At 43.1% G+C, this 20620-nt stretch overlaps 1 protein-coding gene across 2 annotated transcripts in view; it reads right to left on the bottom strand.

The window, feature by feature from the left end:
* Window positions 1–18181, bottom strand: part of LOC140737236 (coiled-coil domain-containing protein 190) — a 37769-nt gene extending 19588 nt beyond the window's left edge. The window contains exons 1-3 of one of the 2 annotated variants that reach the window (XM_073063549.1): window positions 18052–18181; window positions 14363–14587; window positions 12745–12898 (exon numbers count right to left, since the gene is read on the bottom strand). In XM_073063549.1, the coding sequence (XP_072919650.1) occupies window positions 12745–12898; window positions 14363–14558 (350 nt within the window). In that variant the 5' untranslated portion in view covers window positions 14559–14587; window positions 18052–18181. Of the gene's footprint in view, window positions 1–12744; window positions 12899–14362; window positions 14760–18051 lie in introns of those variants that run through there. The other variant, XM_073063548.1, reaches the window with a different exon arrangement.
* Window positions 18182–20620: the final 2439 nt, after the last annotated feature.

Raw genomic sequence — 20620 nt, 5'->3', positions numbered from 1 at the left:
TCCTGTACACCCTCTCGTCACCACCTGAGATTCTACCAACAATGGTTGTTTCATCAGCAAATTTATAGATGGTATTTGAGCTGTGCCTAGCCACACAGTCATGTGTATACAGAGAGTAGAGCAGTGGGCTAATCACACACCCCTGAGGTGCGCCAGTGTTGATCATCAACAAGGAAGATATGTTAACACCAATCCACACAGATTGTGGTCTACTCATTAGGAAGCTGAGGATCCAATTACAGAAGGAGGTACAGAGGCCCAGGTTTTGAAACTTCTCAATCAGGATTGTGGGAATGATGGTATTAAATGCTGAGCTATAGTCGATGAACAGCATCCTGATGTAGGTGTTTGTGTTGTCCAGGTGGTCTAAAGCCGTGTGGAGAGCCATTGAGATTGCATTTGCCATTGACCTATTGTGGTGATAGGCAAATTGCAATGGGTCCAGGTCCTTGTTGAGGCAGGAGTTCAGTCTAGTCATAACCAACCTCTCAAAGCATTTCATCACTGTAGCTGTGAGTGCTACCGGGCGATAGTCATTATGGCAGCTCACGTTATTCTTCTTAGGCACTTGTATGATTGTTTGAATGGAATAAGAACTCTCAGAACTGCCGGTAGCAGGAGATAAGACAAGTGTGGAGTGCTCAGGTGGAGGTGGAGTTGGTGTGGATGACACCGGTTTGAAGAAAGTGGTGAGGGTTGTTTGCTTGGCAGCATTTTGTTTTTCAGCATAAATTTGCTTGTTGGGAAGAAGGATTGACTGCAGGGAACGACTGAAGTGCTGACTCCATTCTAATCTTGGGTCCATGTCTATCGCCGTTTGTGTCAAGTGTTCCCCAGCCTTAAAAAATTCTGCCAGTTGCTTCACCGTAAAATCCTTTGCAACTTGACAATTCCTTCTTCATTGTTGTTACGACCTTCAGTCTGAGTTAAACGCAGAAGGTCATCCTCACTTATTTCTTCATCATGAGAATCCAGGAGTTCTACCACATCAGCAGTCTCGATCTGAGAATCCTTCCCCACCAATTTTAAGGCTCAAGGCCACACAATCCTGGACAGCTGCAGTGAAGGCAGGAAACCCCGTGTAGGTGTGTACACACTCTGCCCAAATTGATTTCCATGCTCCACTGATAGTGGAAGACCTGACCTCTTTCCAGGATTCATCAGTGTGTTGATGGCATGTCTGATGTTGAAGGACTTCCAATGGATTTTCAAAATCGTCTGTTGCTCGCAGCATCTGAGAGATGGTTCACTATAAAAAATACACCTTGAACGTAGATATCACACCTTGGTCGAGTGGCTGAATCAGCGACGTTGTGTTAGGTGGCAGGAAACGCATTGTTATGTTAGGATGAATGCTCTCCAAATGTTTAGGATGGGCTGGCGCATTGTCAAGCAACAAAAGAACTTTAAAGGCAAAATTCTGTTCCCGGCAGTAGCGTTCAGCCTCAACAGCAAAATGATTAGCAAACCAATCTTCAAAGACTTGACCAGTGACCCATGCTTTCTTGTTAGCTGCCCAGTGGACAGGAAGCATATTCTTACTCAAACCCTTAAGAGCATGGGGGTTTAGTGAATGGTAAACTACGAGAGGCCGAAGTAGAGTCCCAGAGCTGTGTTACCTTCACCTGACGCAGCCGTGTTTATAATTTCCAACCTTTTTTCAAGTGTTAATGCAGTTCTCTGCCTCTTGGCTGATGGCCCAGGACTTGACATAGTACACTTAGGAGGCATGGTTAAATATTTCAAGCACAAAATCACTGCACCATATGTAATAACAACAGAGCAAGATCGCACACACACACGCTGCCACTACCAATGCGAGACTGGTGGGAGTGAGACTGTGAGGCGTGCGCGCGTGGCTTGTTTTGGCGGGAAAGTGGTGTGTCTCGTCCCACACAATACTGGTCAGCCAACAGCCTCGCAGACTCCACCACACACGCACACATAACTGTGAGTTTTGGATGCAGTTAAGGAGAAGTTGGTAGAAGTAGGTTCGACGCACAACTGTGAAAACGCATTGTCTGAAGACGCATATAACGGGGATAGGGTGTACTTGGAAAGATTAGGGACAGAATTGGACCAATCTCCTATACAGTGGAAATTACATCTGATATCATCTGGAGGTGACACATTGATCAGTTGAGGAGAGCAGAGTCAATTGTTAAAAAAGAAAGGTGATTATCGCTGTCTGAACCACTTCCTGCAGTCTCAGAGTCAACGCCTACAACCACCACGGAGGAGTCCCCAAAACTTCAGATAGTTTCACAGCCACAAGACTCAGCCGCCAAGCAGAGTGATTCCCCTTGTCAGGAAAGACATTATCCCAAAAGGGTCAGAAATCCTCCACAGTGATTAAATCTTCAAGCCTCAATGGGACAATTTGGAATTGACTATGCTGTGGATGTCTGTATCGTAGTTGTAACTATTGTGTATATAGTTGAGATGCATTCTATGTTTAGTTGTAGTTTATAGTTAAGTAGGGAGGAGTGTAATGTATTTAATATTTCAATTAAGCATTATTTGTTGTTAATATAATTCACAATGTTTATATGTAAAAAGATGTGAATTACATATGTTATGACTCCACCAGGTGACAGGTGGACGCCTTGCTTAAAGTAAAGAATCTCTCAGCTCTCTTGATTCCCTTTGAATTACTTTAATGTTTTGAAGATACAAAACATAACAGTGGTGATGAGGTATTTTAAAAATGGACCCAAGATGGCTATTGACCTCTTGAAGTGCAACAAGATGTTGAGTTAAAAGAAAAGCACAGGAAGAACAGGTGAGTAAATAGAAAACAGTGCAGCACACGCAGAGACTGTTGAGTTTCAAAAAAAATAAAATGGCAGTAAGTGTAAGAATTCATGGGTTTGTAAGATGTGAATAAAAATAATCATACAAAAAATCAGTAATGGCTGGCTACATCTGAAAGATTGACATGTTCGTTTGTTCCTCATGTATACTGAGCAAATTGAACAGTATTTTGAAGCAAATAAAATAGCCAATGAGAAACACATACCAATTCTGCTGTGTGCATTGGGTTTGAAGGCATAGAGTTTGCTTCGAAGTTTAACTGCTCCAACCAAACCAGCCGAAATGAGCTTTGATGATATTGTGAAGGTAATGCAGGAACATTTAGAACCAAAATTATTTTTGATTGCAGAACTCTTTAGGTTTCATAAGTGAAATAAATAGGAAGGAGAGTCCATTTCGGTATACATGACTGAACTGAAGAGTATGTCAGTTTGTTAATGGCTTAATAATGCGCTGAGAGATTGCTTAGTTTGTGGAATCTTAATGGCGCCTAACTGAATCAAAACTTACACTTAAAAGAGCAGTTAAAATCACTGTTTCAATGGAAATTGCAGACAGAGGTGCAATTGAGTTGCAGTTAGGAATGCAAGTGAGCTTGAATAAAATTGCAATATCCAAACAGAAACCAGCCTGGCTGAACAAATTGGTTGTTATTGCAGCATTCACCAGACCAATGCAGATTTAAAGATGAAAATTAGAGAAAATACAACAAAGTAGGATATAGCCAAAGAGTAAGTTGGGCAGAAAAAAATGGACTGCACAGGGTAGAGAAACAGCTGAGATATCAAGTTTCCATCACAAAAAGAGCACAAATCTCCATGCTGTTGATAAAAAATCTGATAATGTTGAGAGTAACACAGAACTGACTTCAGCCTTGTAACAATAGACAAACAACATGGCTTATTTCAGAATTGAACAGCAAACTACTTGAAATGGAACTGGATATTTGGCTGTTTCAGTCATTCCACAAAATGGGACTGTACAGCTTTCCAAAGATACTGAACTGATATCCATCTAACTATTTATACTGGAGAAAAGATAACTCCCCCGGGAATGACATTCGTAACAGTGAAATACTACAACTAACAAGCCACATTGGAGTGTTATCTGAATCTGCACATTGGCAGAAGGCTATGGACCAGCTGCTGCAAAGCTATCTAAGCAGATACTTGGATGATATCATTGTTACCGGTAAGGATGATAAGGAATATTGTCAATACCTGAAGATAGTGTTGAAAAGAGTAGAAGATTGTGGGCTCAGAGCACTACATGACAAGTGTGAAATCTTTAAACCAAGCATCACTTACTGTGGTCACACTATTAATGCACAAGAGTTACACAAGTGCGCTGAGAAAATTCAAGCAGCGATGGATGTTCCTGGGCTAAAGGATGTGTCACAGTTGCGGTCGATTTTATGATTTGTCATCTACTATAACAGGTTTTTGCTAAACCCGGATATGGTGCTCCACCCCTTAAACTCATTACTGCAGATTGGGAAGAAATGGCAATGGACAAAGCTTTCAAAAAGGTAAAGGAAATGGTGATGTCAGACACTGTAGTCACACATTATGATTCACATTGTCCAATGAAGCTTGTCTGTGATGCCTCATCTTGTGGTATCAGTTGAGTCATGGCATAGGTGGAGTCCTGAGTGATGGAATTGAATGCCCCAAAGCCTTTGCAACACATTTCTTACTGTTGCAGAGAAAAATTACACACAGTTTGACAGAGAGGCCTTGAGTCTCATTTGGGGTGGTAAATGTTTTAACTAGGACTTGTATGGGAGAGAGTTTACCCTCATTACTGATTATCAACTAATAGCGTCAATTTTCAATCCACTAACAGTAGTAGCCCAAATGCAGAGATGGGCTCTGTTTCTTGGAGGACACAACTACAAGATTAAATTCAAGAGGACAAGAGGCCTAATCATGGAAATGTTGATGGATTGTCCCATTTACCCCTGGAAAAGAAAATAATGGAAAAATTTACAAAAAAAAGATATTCCTCTTGACGTATTTTCCCTTATGCAAATTGGAAGTCTCCCTACTAGAGCAGAGATGATCCAATGGAAACTAGAAGAGATTCCACACTGTCTCAGGTCTACATGGCCACCCAAAATGGCTGGAATGTGCAGCAGAAACTCCAGTTCTCTCATTTTAATCAGCAATGAGATAAACATGCCTATGATGGGATTACCTTATGTGGGGATTGAGACTTGTTACACCATCCAAGCTGAGAGGTAAAGTGTTGGAGGAGCAACATGCTGGTCATCTAAGCATGTCTAAATTGGAGATTTGCTCAAAGCTTGCCGTGCACTGTTCGGGATACCAGGACATCCAGAAGCTGCCAAGAGCAGCACCACTCCTCCCCGGGAATGGCCCGCATTGCCCTGGCAGAGGATTCATGGGAATTTTGCCAGACCATTCATGGGCACAAATTACTTGGTGGTACTGGATGCAGCTACAAAGTGGCCAGTCATATTCCCAATAGCCTCCACTACAACCTCACACACCGTGTGTTGACAAGCCTTTTCATGAGCACTGATATTCCAGAATACTTAGTCAGTGACAATAGACCACTGTTTGTTGCGGGACAGTTTCAGTCATTCCTAAAAATGAGTGGGATAAGACATATTACATCTGCACTCCATCACCCAGCTACAAATGACTTGGCAGAAGGCCTTTCCAGAGTCTAAAGAATGCCCAGTGAGGTATGTCGGTGGAACACACTACACCGACACTGAATCAAAACCCACCAATTTCCTCCTTGCATATTGCAATGCAGGACACTCCATAACCAAAAACCCACCAGCTCTGCTGTTCCTGGCCCATCCCTTGCATTCATGCTTGGATTCTTCAAACTCAATCTCTGAAGGAGTACGCAGGACATACAGCTGAGATAAGTTGAAGGCTCTCCAAACAAGGAGGTTTGATGTTTCGCTCCTGGATAAGCAGTCCTGTTGAGGGATGACTGAGGCGATCATAAGTGGGTGCTTGGAAAGATTAAGGATTGAATTAGGCTACTCTCCTACACAGTGGAGATTGCATCTGATATCACCTGGAGGCAACACATCAATCAGGTGAGGACAGAGTCAATCATTAGAGAAGAAAGGAGGCCTACCGCTGTCAGAGTCACTTCGTGCAGTCTCTGAGTCAACTCCTACAACCACCACGGAGCAGGCCCCAAAATGTGAGATTGTTCCCCAGCCACAAGTCTCACCAGTTAAGCAGAGAAATCCCCTTGTCAGGAAAGGCATTATCCCACAAAAGTAAGAAATCCTCCACAGAGATTAAACCTTTAGGGCTGAATGGGACAATTTAGAATTTACTATGTGCGGATGTCCGTATAGTTGCGGTAATGTATAGTGTATTGTGTATCTAGTTGAGATGCATTCTATATTGAGGTCAAATTTATAACTAAGCAGGGAGGAGTGTTGTGTATTAAATATTTCAGTAATATTTGAATAAATCTTGTAAATTGTTGGATTCAGCATTATTTGTTGTTTACATCATTCATTATGGTCACATGTAAAAGTGCATGAATTGCATACACCATGACACTACCAAGTGTAAGTGCACGCCTTGCTTAAAGAACAAACTAAGCCTCGCACCTCTCAGCTCCCTTGTTTCACTTTGAATTAGTTTAAGTTCTAAAGTTACAAAACATGACAGTACTCCACCTGTCAAACACACACATCCAGCAGCAATCCAATTCCAGACATGCACATTTTCCTCATGCAGCAACTGCAATTCTTTTGCATGACAATGAAGATTCAGAACGGCTGGGGTTGCGGAACAAATGAAGCCTACCCTAGAACCCACATCCATAAAGAAAAATAAGCTTAAAAAGTATATCAATTGAAGTGAAGAATAAAAGACAATTGCTTGAAAAATGGGGCAGGAGAGACAGAAGGAGGGGATTGAATAATTAGGCGTATATGCCAAGGAATGGCGGACAGTGGAAGAATGTTAACTTTCTGTAAAACTACCAGAAAGCGAATAAGAATGAAAAAGCAACAAGCATGGGTGAGGAAGCTGAGAACTGATCCAGACTGTGTAGAAGAATACACTGAGGAGCTAAATGTTCTACACTTAGTGACCACTTTATTATGTACCTCCAGTGCCAAATAAATTGGCCACTGAGTGTATATTTGTGGTCGTCAAGATTTGACATATGTGTTCAGAGATGCTTTTCTGTTATAATGCATAGTTATATGAGTTACTATCTGTTCTGTGTGGGGGGGGGGGAATGGCTTATTCTGATTGTCTAAAGTTGCTTCCATTGTGATTGGTTAGTTTAGGAACTGCAGCTGCTTTTCCCATTGGTTAGCCGGTTGGTGTCCAGTTTCAAACATCCCGGGTATACGGAGAGCACATTTGGGAGGTTCCTTTTCTCTTCCTTTGTTTAAGGCAAGCGGTGCACATGACCATTTGTCATTGCTCCATGTGCGCTTTTAACTATGTATGTTTTTTGAATGTATGTTTGATAAATATTCAACTTTGTAGTTTCTGTAACTTGGGAAACATGAATGTTCGTTCAGATTTTTACTGTTTGGAAATAAGTTATTAATATTCACAGTGTTTTCTGTCTCACTCGCCAGACACCATTCTCTGAAAACTCTAAACTCTGCATGAAAATCCCAGGAGATCAGTAGTTCCTGGGATACTCAAACTACCCCATCTGGCACAAACAATCCTTCCATGGTCAAAATCACTTAGATCACATTTCTTTCCCTTTCTAACGTTTAGTCTGAACAACTAATGAACCCCATGGACATGTCTGTCTGGTTTTATGCATTGAGTTGCTGCCATATGTTTGGCTGATTAGATATTTGCATTAACGATCAGGTGTACATGTGTACCTAATAAAGTGCCCACTGAGTGTAGTTCCCATTAAAGGAGGAACATGTAGAGAGATGATTAAAACTGGAAAGATCTTGGAATTACATATATTTGAGGAGATTAGCATAAAAGAAGCAGGGCGTTTCATTTCTAAAGTGCCTTTTACTATCATAGAATGAGCTTAATGTGCTATGTCAGACAGAAGGCCTGTGGTAGGGTGACAGTGTGATAATTGTTTGATGAATGATCAATAATCAATGGCAAATACTGAGACCTACTGTAAAAACTGGGGGAAACTAGAAAGCTCATGTTCCTGGCAACATGCCGTTCAGGGAAGAAGAGAAAGGAGAAGAGGTTGGAGAGACAGCAGTATTAATCAAAGAAACTTCTGCAGCACTGGGAAGGGATGCTGCAATTACTAGATTCTGTTTGGTTAGGAACCTTGCAGGAACTCTTATGCTTCAGGGTCTCTACATAAGTCCACAGTGGGAAGAAGTGTAAAAATAAGTGCAAAATTGACAGGTAGAAACCTAGTTTTATAAAGTTACTTACAAAAAAAGAAAGCCAGCAATTTCTAGAGAGATAGAATGAAAGAAAGTATTGAACTGCATCAGGTCAGATAGAGCTGATAAAAATAAATAAACAGTCAACGTTTTGGGCTGAGACCCTTCTTCAGGTCTGGAAAGGAAGGGGGAAGATGCCAGAATAAAAATGTGGTGGGAGGGGAAGGAGGCTAGCTAGAGTGATAGGTGGAGCCGATGGCAGGGGCGGTGGGAAAGGTAAAGGGCTGGAGAGCAAGGATTCAGATAGGAGAGGAGAGTGGACCATGAGCAAAAGGGAAGGAGGAGGGGACCCAGGGGGAAGTGATAGGTAGGTGAGAAGAGGTAAAAGGCCAGAGCGGGGAGTTGAAGAGGGGAGGTAAAATATTTTTTACCAGAAGGAGAAAGCGATATTCACCTTCCAGTAAAAAGCCTCCAGTCTGATAGCATGAATATTGATTTCTCCTTCTGGTAAAAAAAGATTCCAGCCCCCTTCCCTCTTCTTCTATCCTCCATTCAGGCCTCTTACCTCTGATCTACTCGCCTATCATCTTTTCCCAGTGCCTCTCCTCTTTCTCCTGTGGCCCACTCTCCTCTCCTATCAGATTCCTGGCTTCACCTATTACAGTCTAGCTAATCTCCTTTCCCTCCCCCCTCCCCCCCACCATTTTCTTTTGACATCTTCACCCATTCCTGAAGAAGGGCCTTGGCCTGAGATATCGACTGTTTATTCAATTCCGCGGATGTTGCCTGACCTTCTGAGTTTTTCCAGCATTTTTGTATGTGTTACTTTGTACTTCCAGCATCTGCAGAATTTCTCGAGTTACTGAACCTCATTTAAATCCAATACTCTTTAAGTAGTATGCACTCCTGGTTGCTTTATTCTACAAATAAGGTGTGATGAAATTGGAGAAGTTGAAAAAATGTTTTAGAGTGATGATGCCAGAACTATAAACATGGACTTGTTAGGCTGAACTGCCGTTCTGTGCTCTACATTGTACATAGTTCTATGTAATTCCATATGATAGAGCCTCATTTGTCTAATGAAGGAAGTTTGAGCAAGCTAGAGGTTTTCTCTTTGGAGTGAAGGAGGATGACAGGTGACTTCATAAGATTGTAAATGGCATAGATTAAAGACATTTTTTTAAAGATTAGTTTTATTTGACACATGTCCATTGAAACATACAGTGAAATGCTCTCTTTGCATCAAATCAAATCATCGAGGATTGTGGTGGGCAGCCAACAAGTGTCACCATACTTCCAGTGCCAGCTTAGCATGCCCACAACTCACTGTACGCCTTTGGAATGTGGGAGGAAATCAGAGCACCCGGAGGAAACCCACGTGGTCACGGGGGCGGGGGGGGGGGGGGGGAAATGTACAGACTCCTTACAGGCCGTAGTGAAAATTGAAACCCGATCAGTGATTGCTGGTGCTTTAAAGCGATGCACTAACACTATACTGTATGCCACCACACCTTGAATATCGATAGAGAGGCCAGCCAGTACCCTTTCCCAGGACAGCAAAGGTGATAACTAGAGGGCTTCCTTTTAATCTAGTGGAGGAAGGTTCAGAGAAGATGTCAATGGTAGGTTCTTTACACAGAGTGCTATATGCCTGTAATGCACTGCTAGGTTGTTGGTGGAGCCTGGTATACTCTTTCATTCGTTATGTGGTGTCTCGTATGACATAGGCAATCTTGTTCAAAATGATTGACTTTGGCAAATCTTTCTACAGAAGTGGTTTGCCATTGTCTTCTTCTGGGCAGTGTCTTCACTAGACAGGGAACCCCAGCCATTATCAATACTCTTCAGGGATTGTCTGCCTAGCATCAGTGGTCACATAACCAGGACTTGTGATATGCACCAGCTGCTCCTATGACCATCCACCATTGTTCCTAAGGCTTTATGTGACCCTAATCGGAGGTCTAAGCAGGTACTACGCCTTGCCCAATGATGACCTGCAGGCTAGCAGAGGGTCGGAATGCCTTACACCTCCTTTGTTAGAGACGTATCTCCACCCCACCACCCTCTGACAGATTTGGGGCACTTAAGAGACTCTTAGATAGCCATATGGATGAATGAAAACTGGAGGAGTATGGGCTATGCAGGAGGGAAGGGTTAGATTGATTCTGGAGCAGAGTGAAGGATTGTAAGCCATAGGGCCCGTACTATGTTCTATGCTTCTGTAACTACAAGATATGGTAATGGGGAAATTTAATCATCCTAATTAGGAACAGTAACAGTTTAGTAACAAAAGGGGAATGGAACTCCTGGAAGAAGGAACTCATGTTAGATGTGGTTATGTGAAATGAAATGGAACAAATTTTAATTAGAGATCATCCAGGGGACATTGATCATTATATATTTAAATACAGTACATAATTGTGGAAGCATGCAAAGACCTGTCCAGTATACAAGTTAACAGGGTGAGATTAACTTCAGGGAGTCAGAAAAGGATCTGTCTCTGGCTTTAGGCAAAATAGTTATCAAAAATAGGTTTCCAAAATGTTGATGAGGTACAAAAACTACATATTTAATTTTTTTTTTTGAGGATGTGAATTTGTGGGAGACGTGAGGGAAATGCATTCAAAATTAAAGTTTCTTGAATGATGTAATTGGGAATAAGAATGGGAAAAAGAGGCTCCTGACAACATTAAGGTTCATACTCAAACAGACAACTTGACTATAGGAAGTACAAATTACATCTGCAAATGGAATAATGATAGTGGCAATGAGAGACTCTGAGAATAACTTGGTGTCCAACATGAAAAGCAACATAAAAGACTTCCCATAAACAAACAGCAAGACTATGGTTATAGTGCAGATAAAGGAAAAACGGAACTGATCAGAGATCAAAGAGGAGACCTAATGGAGGCTAAGGACAAAGCAAAGGCACCCCAGGATTACTCTGCATTGTATCTTCACCAGGAGAGAAAACAATTCAATGTTACAGTTAAAATGAAGAGCTGGTAGTGAAACTTCCTCAGGGTCTCGGCCCGAAATGTCGACTGTACTCTTTTCCATAGATGCTGCCTGGCTTGCTGGGTTCCTCCAGCATTTTGTGTGTGTTGCTTGGATTTCCAGCATCTCTTGTTTGGTAGTGAAAATGGATTGAATAAGAACTGATAAAATGTGGCTGTTCTCAAAGTAGGAAAGTCAACTTATTTACATTTAATATATCCCATGTCACTGAATCTGGAAAGTATAGAGGTTCTGGCCGAAACCAAGAAACATAAAATAGAAGCAGGCATCCCATATGATAATATATCAATACCTTACTCCCTCTCCCTACCCATATTTCTTGACCTGTTTCTGTCTAGAAATATGTCTATTTAAATTCACTCTTTAAAATACCCAGCAAAATGAGAATGCTTCTAGGAACTGGAGCATGGCAATTTATAGATGGAAAGATGGAGAAACCTGACAACTACAGGCCAATCAGCCTAACAAAGCTCTTTTTTAATCTATTTATTTGCTCTGCTGAACATCACTGCCATGTAACTAACGTTCGTCCCTTAATTTTCCATGAATGAATTAGCCTACCATTTTGTAGATATCTGTCTTTACTTTGACACAAAAGAGTCTTTTTCTGTTAATGAGTGTCAAAAAGAGATAAATTAAATCAACAGTGATTCAATGTTGTAAAACAATAAAACATGAAAACTTCTAAGGGGAGCAAATGCTTTTTATAGGCACTGTAGATAGGCATGAAAGTCAGCATTGACACGATGGGCCGAAGAACAATTGCTATATGCTTTACAACTCTAATAGTCTAATAAAACGGTTAAGTTTACATTAAATGGGTTGATTGGCCACTGTAAGTTGCTTATAATGTGCAGCTGAGTGGTAGAATCTGCGGGAAATTGATGGGAACGTAGGAGAAATAAACTAGGATTATTGTAGAATTGGGTGTTAGACGACTTGGACTTGGACAGCTGAAGGGCCTGTTTTGGTTCAGTGTGATTCTATGACTCTAAATATGTGAAAACAAGCATACAGGACAAAACAAATTGCTATTTGGTTAGGTAGTAGCTCATAAATGTACGTCAGGATGGATTTCATGAAAACAATCCAGCCAAGCAAATCTTTTAATCACCCTAATGAATGACAGTACCAGTGGCCATTTCAGATGTGTGACCATCAAGGCCATCGCCAGTAATAAAAGCCTGGGGCAATAATAAATGGGCACTGGAAATGTTTCACCTGCGAACAAACCTTTGTCCGGGAGATGGGTAAGAGATGGTGCAGTCAAGCCGTGGAGTCTGGTGTGTAATCAGTAAGTGGCCAGCGGAAGCAGCCATCTAGACCCAGTGCGGTCCACACTCAAATTTGCTTACGGTGGACCAGCCCTGTCATTGTCAACCTTAACCAGTCTGTGTAGAAATGTCAGTCCCAGCTTCCACATCAGATGAGCAGAATATAGAGGCTGAAGAATCTTTTTGGCTAAGTACCTAAAAATCCTTAGGTCTGAAACTAAAACATATCCTGCTAACATTATTGAATCACAAGTTCAAAATGTTGAGCATAAAATCAGGTAAATATTTTGCTACCTGATTCTTTCTGATGCCAAGATGAAGCTTCCGTCCTTTGCAGGTGGTTTGATGAGTGAAACTTTGTTGCTGAAGTCGGGGCTTTCCTTGACTGCAGTGTTAGTATCTGGACATAGCCTTCCGAAACTGCTTACCACCTTCTTCTTAGAATAGCCTGGGAAAAATCCAACAAGTTATGAACACATGGGGACGAATCGCCAGATGACAGGCTCACAACCTTACCTCCCGTCCTCACATTCATTTGGACCATTTTTTGACACCGTTTTCTCTTCCCTGGATCTCTCTGACTCTATCACAGGTGATAACCATCTAGAGATATTTACTATAAACCTACTAATTCCTACAGCTACCGTACCAAAAACAGATGCTGCTTGATCCTCTGGGTTCCGCCAGTAGTCTTTTAGTTGCTCCAGGAAGTATAAGCGTTCCGTGGACTGTGCTGAAAGAATTTTAGGTGAAGTTGGGAGACACTTGGACATTTCAGCAGACCCTTGTTTGTCATATGTACAAGAAACATAGGAATGGTAGTGAGCACAATAAACTGAAACAATAGCTGAAATGGCTTAAGGAAGTGGAAGCGTAAGATGGTCTGGTCAGGGGACACAGGGGAAAGGGGACACTTAATGAGAGAAATACAGGACACTGATCCCCAGGGTTGAAACCTCTTTGAGGTGCTAAGGGGGTGCAATTCTTGTTAAAGGAACGTACAGTAATAAGTAATAGATCTAGCACAATATTTCAATATCCATTATTAAAAAATGGAATGCAGGTTGAAAGTAAAATGAAAATTTAGAACTGATATCAGAATGCACTTGTTGACACACTTGTGAGCAATGCCTGGCACAACACCGGTCACAGACCCACTAAATAAACAATTAAACAGTGTAGTGGAGAAAGATTTTGCTCGGCATTTCTTCGGTTTAATTACCTTGCTATCTGAACGATACACCCACTGGGCAAGCAGTGGGATGTGGCAACATTCAGACCATTTCACATACTCCTGAATTCTTTCAGAGCAGTGGTGTAGAACTTACATACCATTCAGGGATTAGCTGCATAATGTAATGGGGAACTCCAGATTGCCAAGGGAAGGTAATCCACATGGCTTCCAAATCTTATAGTTCAGTAATGATTAAGGCTTGATTAGAATCACCTGGAGTTTGTAAAACAAATTTCTGTACTAACAATTTCCAAATTATATATGTACAGTCTAATTTTTTTTTAAATGGGGAAGAAGTAGTTAGGTGTGAGCCTTTCAAACTTACAGAATCTCTAGGATGCAATGTCTCAATAGTAAAGGAAGAGAATGCTGGAAATGCTCAGCAGGTCAGGCAGCGTCTATGGAGAGAGTAGAACAGAGTTGTCTGTCTCCCATCTGCAGAGTCTGAGAGACAGTAGAGTGCACAGTAAATGGAACAAAGAGGTTTAGAGAATGTACCAGAAGGGAAATTAAAGGAAGAGGGGTATGATATCTTTGTAAGATAAAAACAGTAAGACAGTTGGCATGTGATTGTTTAACTTTGTCACTGGAAATGTCCCTGAGTGAACTGTCTTTGCCCAGGGGCCACTTCAGAACATCCAATGTGTGAATGTCTCCATCTTACCAAGGGCAACCTACCATTCTTTATCATGGTAAGGTCTCTCTGGACACGTCTCTGTTCCTTCGTCATTCTGTTGATACAGTAAAACCTTGCCTCCTCCAAGTCATGAAGTCCATTCCTGAGTCTCGTCTCTGCATGCTTGGACTCACGCCTCTCTGTCTCCAGCCGCCTTGCTATCTCTCCCTCCAAAGTGTGCGACTTAAGGCGTTGCATTTTCCCTGCTGAAGCTGCAAGAGAAACTTCTGCAGCCAGAAGCCATGCTGGCAGATTAACACACATATAAAAGCTATCCTATAAAAATATCAAAAGCAACCTTGATCACAGTGCAGCAGCAGAATTCACCTTTAACTTATTTGGTGATCGAGACTAAAGACACGGTGTTTTTGAAAAGAAATGAAGGAAATGTGGGAGCTGTGTTAGTCTATTCAGTCCCCAGCATTCCAGCTTTCAGTTGCCTTGTGGTTGACCTGCGGCCTACCGGGCTGAATTGCCTTTGTTAGGTTCTGTGCAGCCAAATCAGTGAATAAAAAACAGCCAAACCGGAGACAGATTCATAAACAACGCAGCGAGAAAGCAGGTCCTGTGGCCCACCGATTCCCACACTGACCATCAAGCACCTGCGCACACTCAGCCCACATTAATCCCACTGTTTATTTTCCCTGCATTTCTCAGCAGTTTCCAGGTGTGGCGTGTCAACATGAAACATTGGCCAGCGCTTTAACTCCATGGATGCTGCTTGACCTGCTGAGTTTCTCTATCAATGTGAATTTTTGCTCTCATCAATTCTCCCACTCGCCTACACGTTGGCGGCAATTTAAAGTGGTCAATTAACCTACTGATATGCACACCTTAGGAATGTGGGGGGAAACCGGAGCCAGCAGAATGGTCACAGGAGAATGCACTAACTCTGCAGAGTCAGCCCCCAAGGTCAGCATTGAACCTGCATCTGTGGCAAAGGCGCTGAAAATACTCGGATGAGGCAGTAGCTATGGAGGGGTGCAGATCCACGTGCACAGCAGACATTTTGTTCCTCCCTCCACAGTGGCTGCCTGAACTACTAGCTATTCTTAGCAATTTCAGGTCTAACATTAAAAACAGCCAGTCTCACCTGATGTTTTTGAGTGACAGCCTTTGTGGACATTTTGTTTAGGGAGAGAGCTGTAGGGAATTGCTTCTCCATATCATCAATATAGGACCTAGCTTACAACTTCAAGCTGTCTTCCCACATCCAGGATTCCTCACGCCCAGGGAGATTCTCTAGGATAATGCCCTCCATCATCTTAACAGTTCCAAGTACAGTAGATCATTCCAATTTCCCAAGACCAGGCAAAGGAAAATCGCCTCAAAGTGTCACTTGCTCTTTATTTGGCGAATTTGAACTACACCATCTTGAAGACCAGTATATTCTTCAAGTTTACAACTTGGTGCTTTCAGTCCCTTGTACAGTAAATAGAACAAAGAGGTTTAGAGAAGGCCAACACTCTACTGATCTTTTCAGTTAGAGTAGGATCTTTAGCTGGTGGAAGAAAGGAGTGTTTTGTGTCTCTTTTCTTTTGGTAAGGAAGAGGGAAAGCCCCAATAATTCTCTGAGGACTATAGTAATCAGAGTGAATTGACTGGGAATAGGAGGAAGTGGGGACATTGTAAAGGCCCAAGAATTGAGACCAATGCTCACCTGGATGAAGGAAACTGATTGGGATTCAGATTGGAGAGCAGTGGCATCATGAAACCAGAGACTTGCACTCAGCAAGGACAGTGAACTGACCAGGAGGAGATGGAAGCTTGAAGCTGCACTCACTCAAGAGGAGTAAACTGACCTGGACCAGGAAGGGAATGGGGATGGTAATGAGGACAGAGACCCTCCCCCCCCCCACCCAGTCAGCACTTATCCCAAGTGAGCTGAGTAGGTGAGGGAGGAGAGTGGGGTTGGTAGTAGAGATCACAGCTGAAGCTCTGAGGCAGCACTCTCTTCAGAGGAGGGCATTCCAAGTGTCTGGGAACTAACAAGAGAGTGACATCACAGGGCAGCTTGTGGTTGATATGACAGGTTTACTTCACCTCAAGGAATTAAGAACTGGAAAATAGAACAGAAATTACATTATCTCGTTAAGAGTCATTATCATTTTGTGCCATGTTGTATGACGTGACCATGATTGTTCTTGGCAAATGTTTTTCTCCCCAAGTGGTTTGCCATTGTCTTCTACTGGCCAGTGACTTTACAAGAGGAGTGACATTAGCCATTATCAACGCTCTTCAGAGATTGTCTGCTTGGTATCAGTGGTCACAGAACCAGGACTTGTGATATGCACCAGCTGCTCATAATGACCGTCCACCACCTGCTCCCAAGGCTTCACGCTACCCTCATCAGAGGGCTAAGCATGTGCTATACCTTGACCAAGGCTGGCATGCAGGCCAGCGGAGGGAAGGACTGCCTTATCCCTCCTTTGGTAGAGACATATCTTCATCCTGCTGCCCAAGTATTAACAGCTCCAATTAGATCATCCCAATTTCCTAGTACTCCTCAACACATCGTTTGTTCTGAACATAACCTTATTAGTTCTGGCATTATTTGATGACTCTGAACTCCATCACCTCGAAGGTCCATATATCCTTCAAGTTTACAACTTGCCCTTTGTACCTTTGAGAAAGCCAACACTCTACTGACCTTTCCAGTCATCTGTGGGAAATTAGAGTAGGGTCTTTAGCTGGAGGAAGAAAGGAGAGATTGGGGTCTTTTTTTGGGAAGGAAAGGGGAAAGCAAATTAACAAAACTAAAATAATTGATTAATTGCTATCTGAGACTAATCCAACCTCTGACTAAAGAAGAAGGGATTCAGATACAGTCTAGGGCAAGTGTTCCCAACCTGGGGTCCATGTGTAATGGTATTGGTCTACGGTATAAAAGAAAAGGCTTGGAAACCCTGATTTAGAAGTATTACCTACAGGAGAGAAAAAAAATGAGGCTAGCCAGAGTTCCCCAGAAGAGGCAGAGGGACCAGTGAAGCAGAGAACAAACAGAAAACTTGATTAATCCAAGTGTAAAATCCAGGTAAATACAGAGAGTTCAGAGCCAAGTATTAATGGAGTTAAAAACTGACCAAGGTAAAAATGAGGTGCTTGATTCAAGCACGTCTAATTCTCATAAATGATACTTGAGTCTTTGTATGCTTTAGATCACAGTTTCATGTTTGACAGTTCTCTGTAAGTGTAAGCTTGTTATAGAGTGCACAAGACGGAGGAACTTTCAGGGGTATACAAGAGGCACTGTTGTACTTAGGGAGCATTTGTAGAAGTTGAATGCTGGTGAGTTTTCAGCTACTGTACACTATCAAAGCATGTTGACTTTCAAAACCACATCTAACCTGAGCTCCCATCAGATCCCATCTCAGCTGTGCGGCACATGCATTTTATATTACAACCAGGGCGTAGGAATGTGAGCCACTTCACCCCCGTTGTTCTGACCGTTAACCCATTCTTGCAACCATTCCCCGCAACTGATCAGTAAAGTGATCAATAAAAATGAAGCTGATAGGACCTGTAGTCAGAACATTTGAATAAAGCATCAGTCAACCACATTTATACACAATGGGGACAATCTATAAATGCAAACGTTTCAGATAATTAGTAAACAAGGAATTGACACAAAGAGGAATGGAAGCGCAAATATTAGGCTGGGGATCCGCTTTCCCCTGGAAACCATACTTACCTAGGCGCGGGGAGAAATCACGGGTACCGAAGCGCAGCTCGACTCCTCTTGGTCGGTGCTACCGGGGTTCAGTTGGGGCAGATTCAGCGGGGCGAGCTCCGGGTGCAGTGCTTTCCCGGCCGGTCCAGACCCGTTCATTCACCCGCAGTTGCAGACGGCAGAGCGGGTCCGAACTGGCTCCTCCCCGGATAGCGGCTTTTTAAATTCACCGTTGCTACTGGGAACCAGGCATCCATCCGTCAAACTTTGACAGCGGCCCTTTATCGCTTTCTTACTCGAACTCCTGCTATCGAAAGTAGTGTGAGAGTGAGAGTGAGAGAGTGAGGTGTGTAGTGTGTGAGTGTGTGTGTGAGTGTGTGTTGTGTGTTGTGTGTTTGTGTGTGCGCAGTTGAGGGGTGGGGAGGATGTTATGGGCGCTGGGGAAAGGACCAAATTATTGAACGTGACACTCAAGGTCTCTTGGTTAACAAAAGCATAGAGAACTGCAAAAGGAAAAAAAAAAACAGATTTGCTTTTGCTGCAAAAAGAAACAGAAAATGCGCCAGTCTGCAGGTGTAATGAAACGTTAACTCAGTTCACTTTCCGCGGTGCTGTCTGACCAGTTGAATGTTTTCAGCATTTTAGAGTTAGGCCGTCATAGAGTAATAGAGCATGAAAACTGCCCAACTCGGCCATGCAGACCAGGGTGCCCACCCAAACCACACCCATTTGCCTGTGTCCCTCAACCTTCCGACCCATATACACGCAAATACAGCTCAAATGGTGTTATTATACCTGCCTCAACTATTTTGACTGTGCTTTTATTTCAGATTGGTAATGTCTGCAGTTCCTTTTTGGCTTTCAGTGTGTGCTGTATAAACACTCCCCTCAGCAAGCAGTGACACACCTGGTAGAACTGCTGCCTCACATCAGGGTCCTGGGTTCAAGAACACCCTTGGGTGGAGTTTGTACATTCTCTGCATGGGAGAAATGTGAGTTTCCTCCTATTTGCCTCAAAGGTCAGAAGTGTGAGGAGGATTAGTGTAACTGGGTGTACTTGGTGGGGGGGGGGGGGTAGCACCTCTGGTGAAGGGGCTTGTGGGTGTCCATTCAGGGGCAGTTCACTCACCTTTGGTCCCCACTGGACACTCAGTTCTCACCTGCTGAGGGTGGCCGGCAGCCTCATACCCCAGTGAGATAGGGACATGCCTGCCGCAGCACGCGACCGGCAGACCGGGTGAATGAGATTTACAGTGAGACTCAATGGCTAGGAAGGCAGTTTTGCAATGCTCCATGAGGAACAAAGGGTGTGATAAGACACAGAAGCCATCAAGATCACCCTCTGCAACCCAGTTTGTGATGTTTGTTGGACTTCTGAGGTCAAGGGAGGGGAACTGCCCCTATGCAACGGCTATTCCTCTTTAAAAACCCTCCTGCGCAGGTTTCCTATCATCGTCGGACATGATGGACAACTGTCACCAAGTGTAAATGAGGGGCTGATAGCTAGCTCAACTTAATGGGCCAAAAGGCCTGTTTTTGTGCTTTATGACCAGAACTCTAAGAGCTTCAGCTGCTCAAAGCCTAGTTCTGCCATTTCAGATCTTCAGCACTCTTGTTATAAGCCCAGAGCCTGAATGGGGAGGACTCTATACACACAAATTCCAAAGCAGTAGCACTGGATAAGGAGACCATTAAACACAGCAAGGTACTGAGTTTCATTTTGAGAGAAATGTAATTCAAAATCAGAATGGCTTCCATAACTAGTAATTAGTTATCCCTCCCTTTTAGGCTGAATGCCTTCAATGCACAATTTGACAGAATGAATGACGTGACATTGACAAAAGCTCCTTCTCCCTGAGGAATGGGCTCCTGGTCTGGCTGAAGTTGAGGTGAGGCCGGTCCTAGCCAGGGTAAACCCACACAATGCTGTAGGGCTGGACAACATACCCGGGCAGCTGCTGAGGGGTTGTTCAGCCAGCTAACAGAGGTCTGGACAGACATCTTTGATTTCTCTCTGCAACAATTCACTGACCCTGCAGGCTTCAAGACAGCCATAATTATTTCAGTGTCCAAGAGAGCGATTGTAACGGTCAAAATGATCATTGTGCAGAGGCATTGACCTCAACAGTCATGAAGTGCTTTAAGCTGCTGGTAATGGATCGTATAAAATCCCACCTTCCAGCTACATCGGACCCTTTCCATTTCTCCTACCACCCAAACTGCTCACTGATGATGCCATAGCCTCGGCCCTCCACTCCTTCCTGTCCTACCTGGAGGACAACGCTTCATGCACCAGGATGTTGTCCATCGACTGCAGCTCAGCGTTTAACAAATCATCCCTCAGAAGCTGGTGGGTAAACTGTCCTCACTGGGACTCAACAATCCTCTCTGTAACTAGATACTAGATTTCTTGATGGAATGAACCCATGCTGAGCACCAGTGCTCCCAAGGGCTGCAGTTCACATTGCTGACTCGTGCACGCACTGATGGACCCAGTTCAAATCCAATCATCAAGTTTGCTGATGACACAATGGTGGTCAGCCTCATCAGCAACAATGACGAGTCAGCAGACAGAGAGGCTTGTCAAATC

The sequence above is a fragment of the Hemitrygon akajei genome, chromosome 12 (assembly GCF_048418815.1).
Source record: "Hemitrygon akajei chromosome 12, sHemAka1.3, whole genome shotgun sequence".
In the NCBI taxonomy this organism is placed as follows: Eukaryota; Metazoa; Chordata; class Chondrichthyes; order Myliobatiformes; family Dasyatidae; genus Hemitrygon; species Hemitrygon akajei.
The sequence above is the reverse complement of the archived record's forward strand: the minus strand, read 5'-3'. Positions and strand labels throughout refer to the sequence as shown.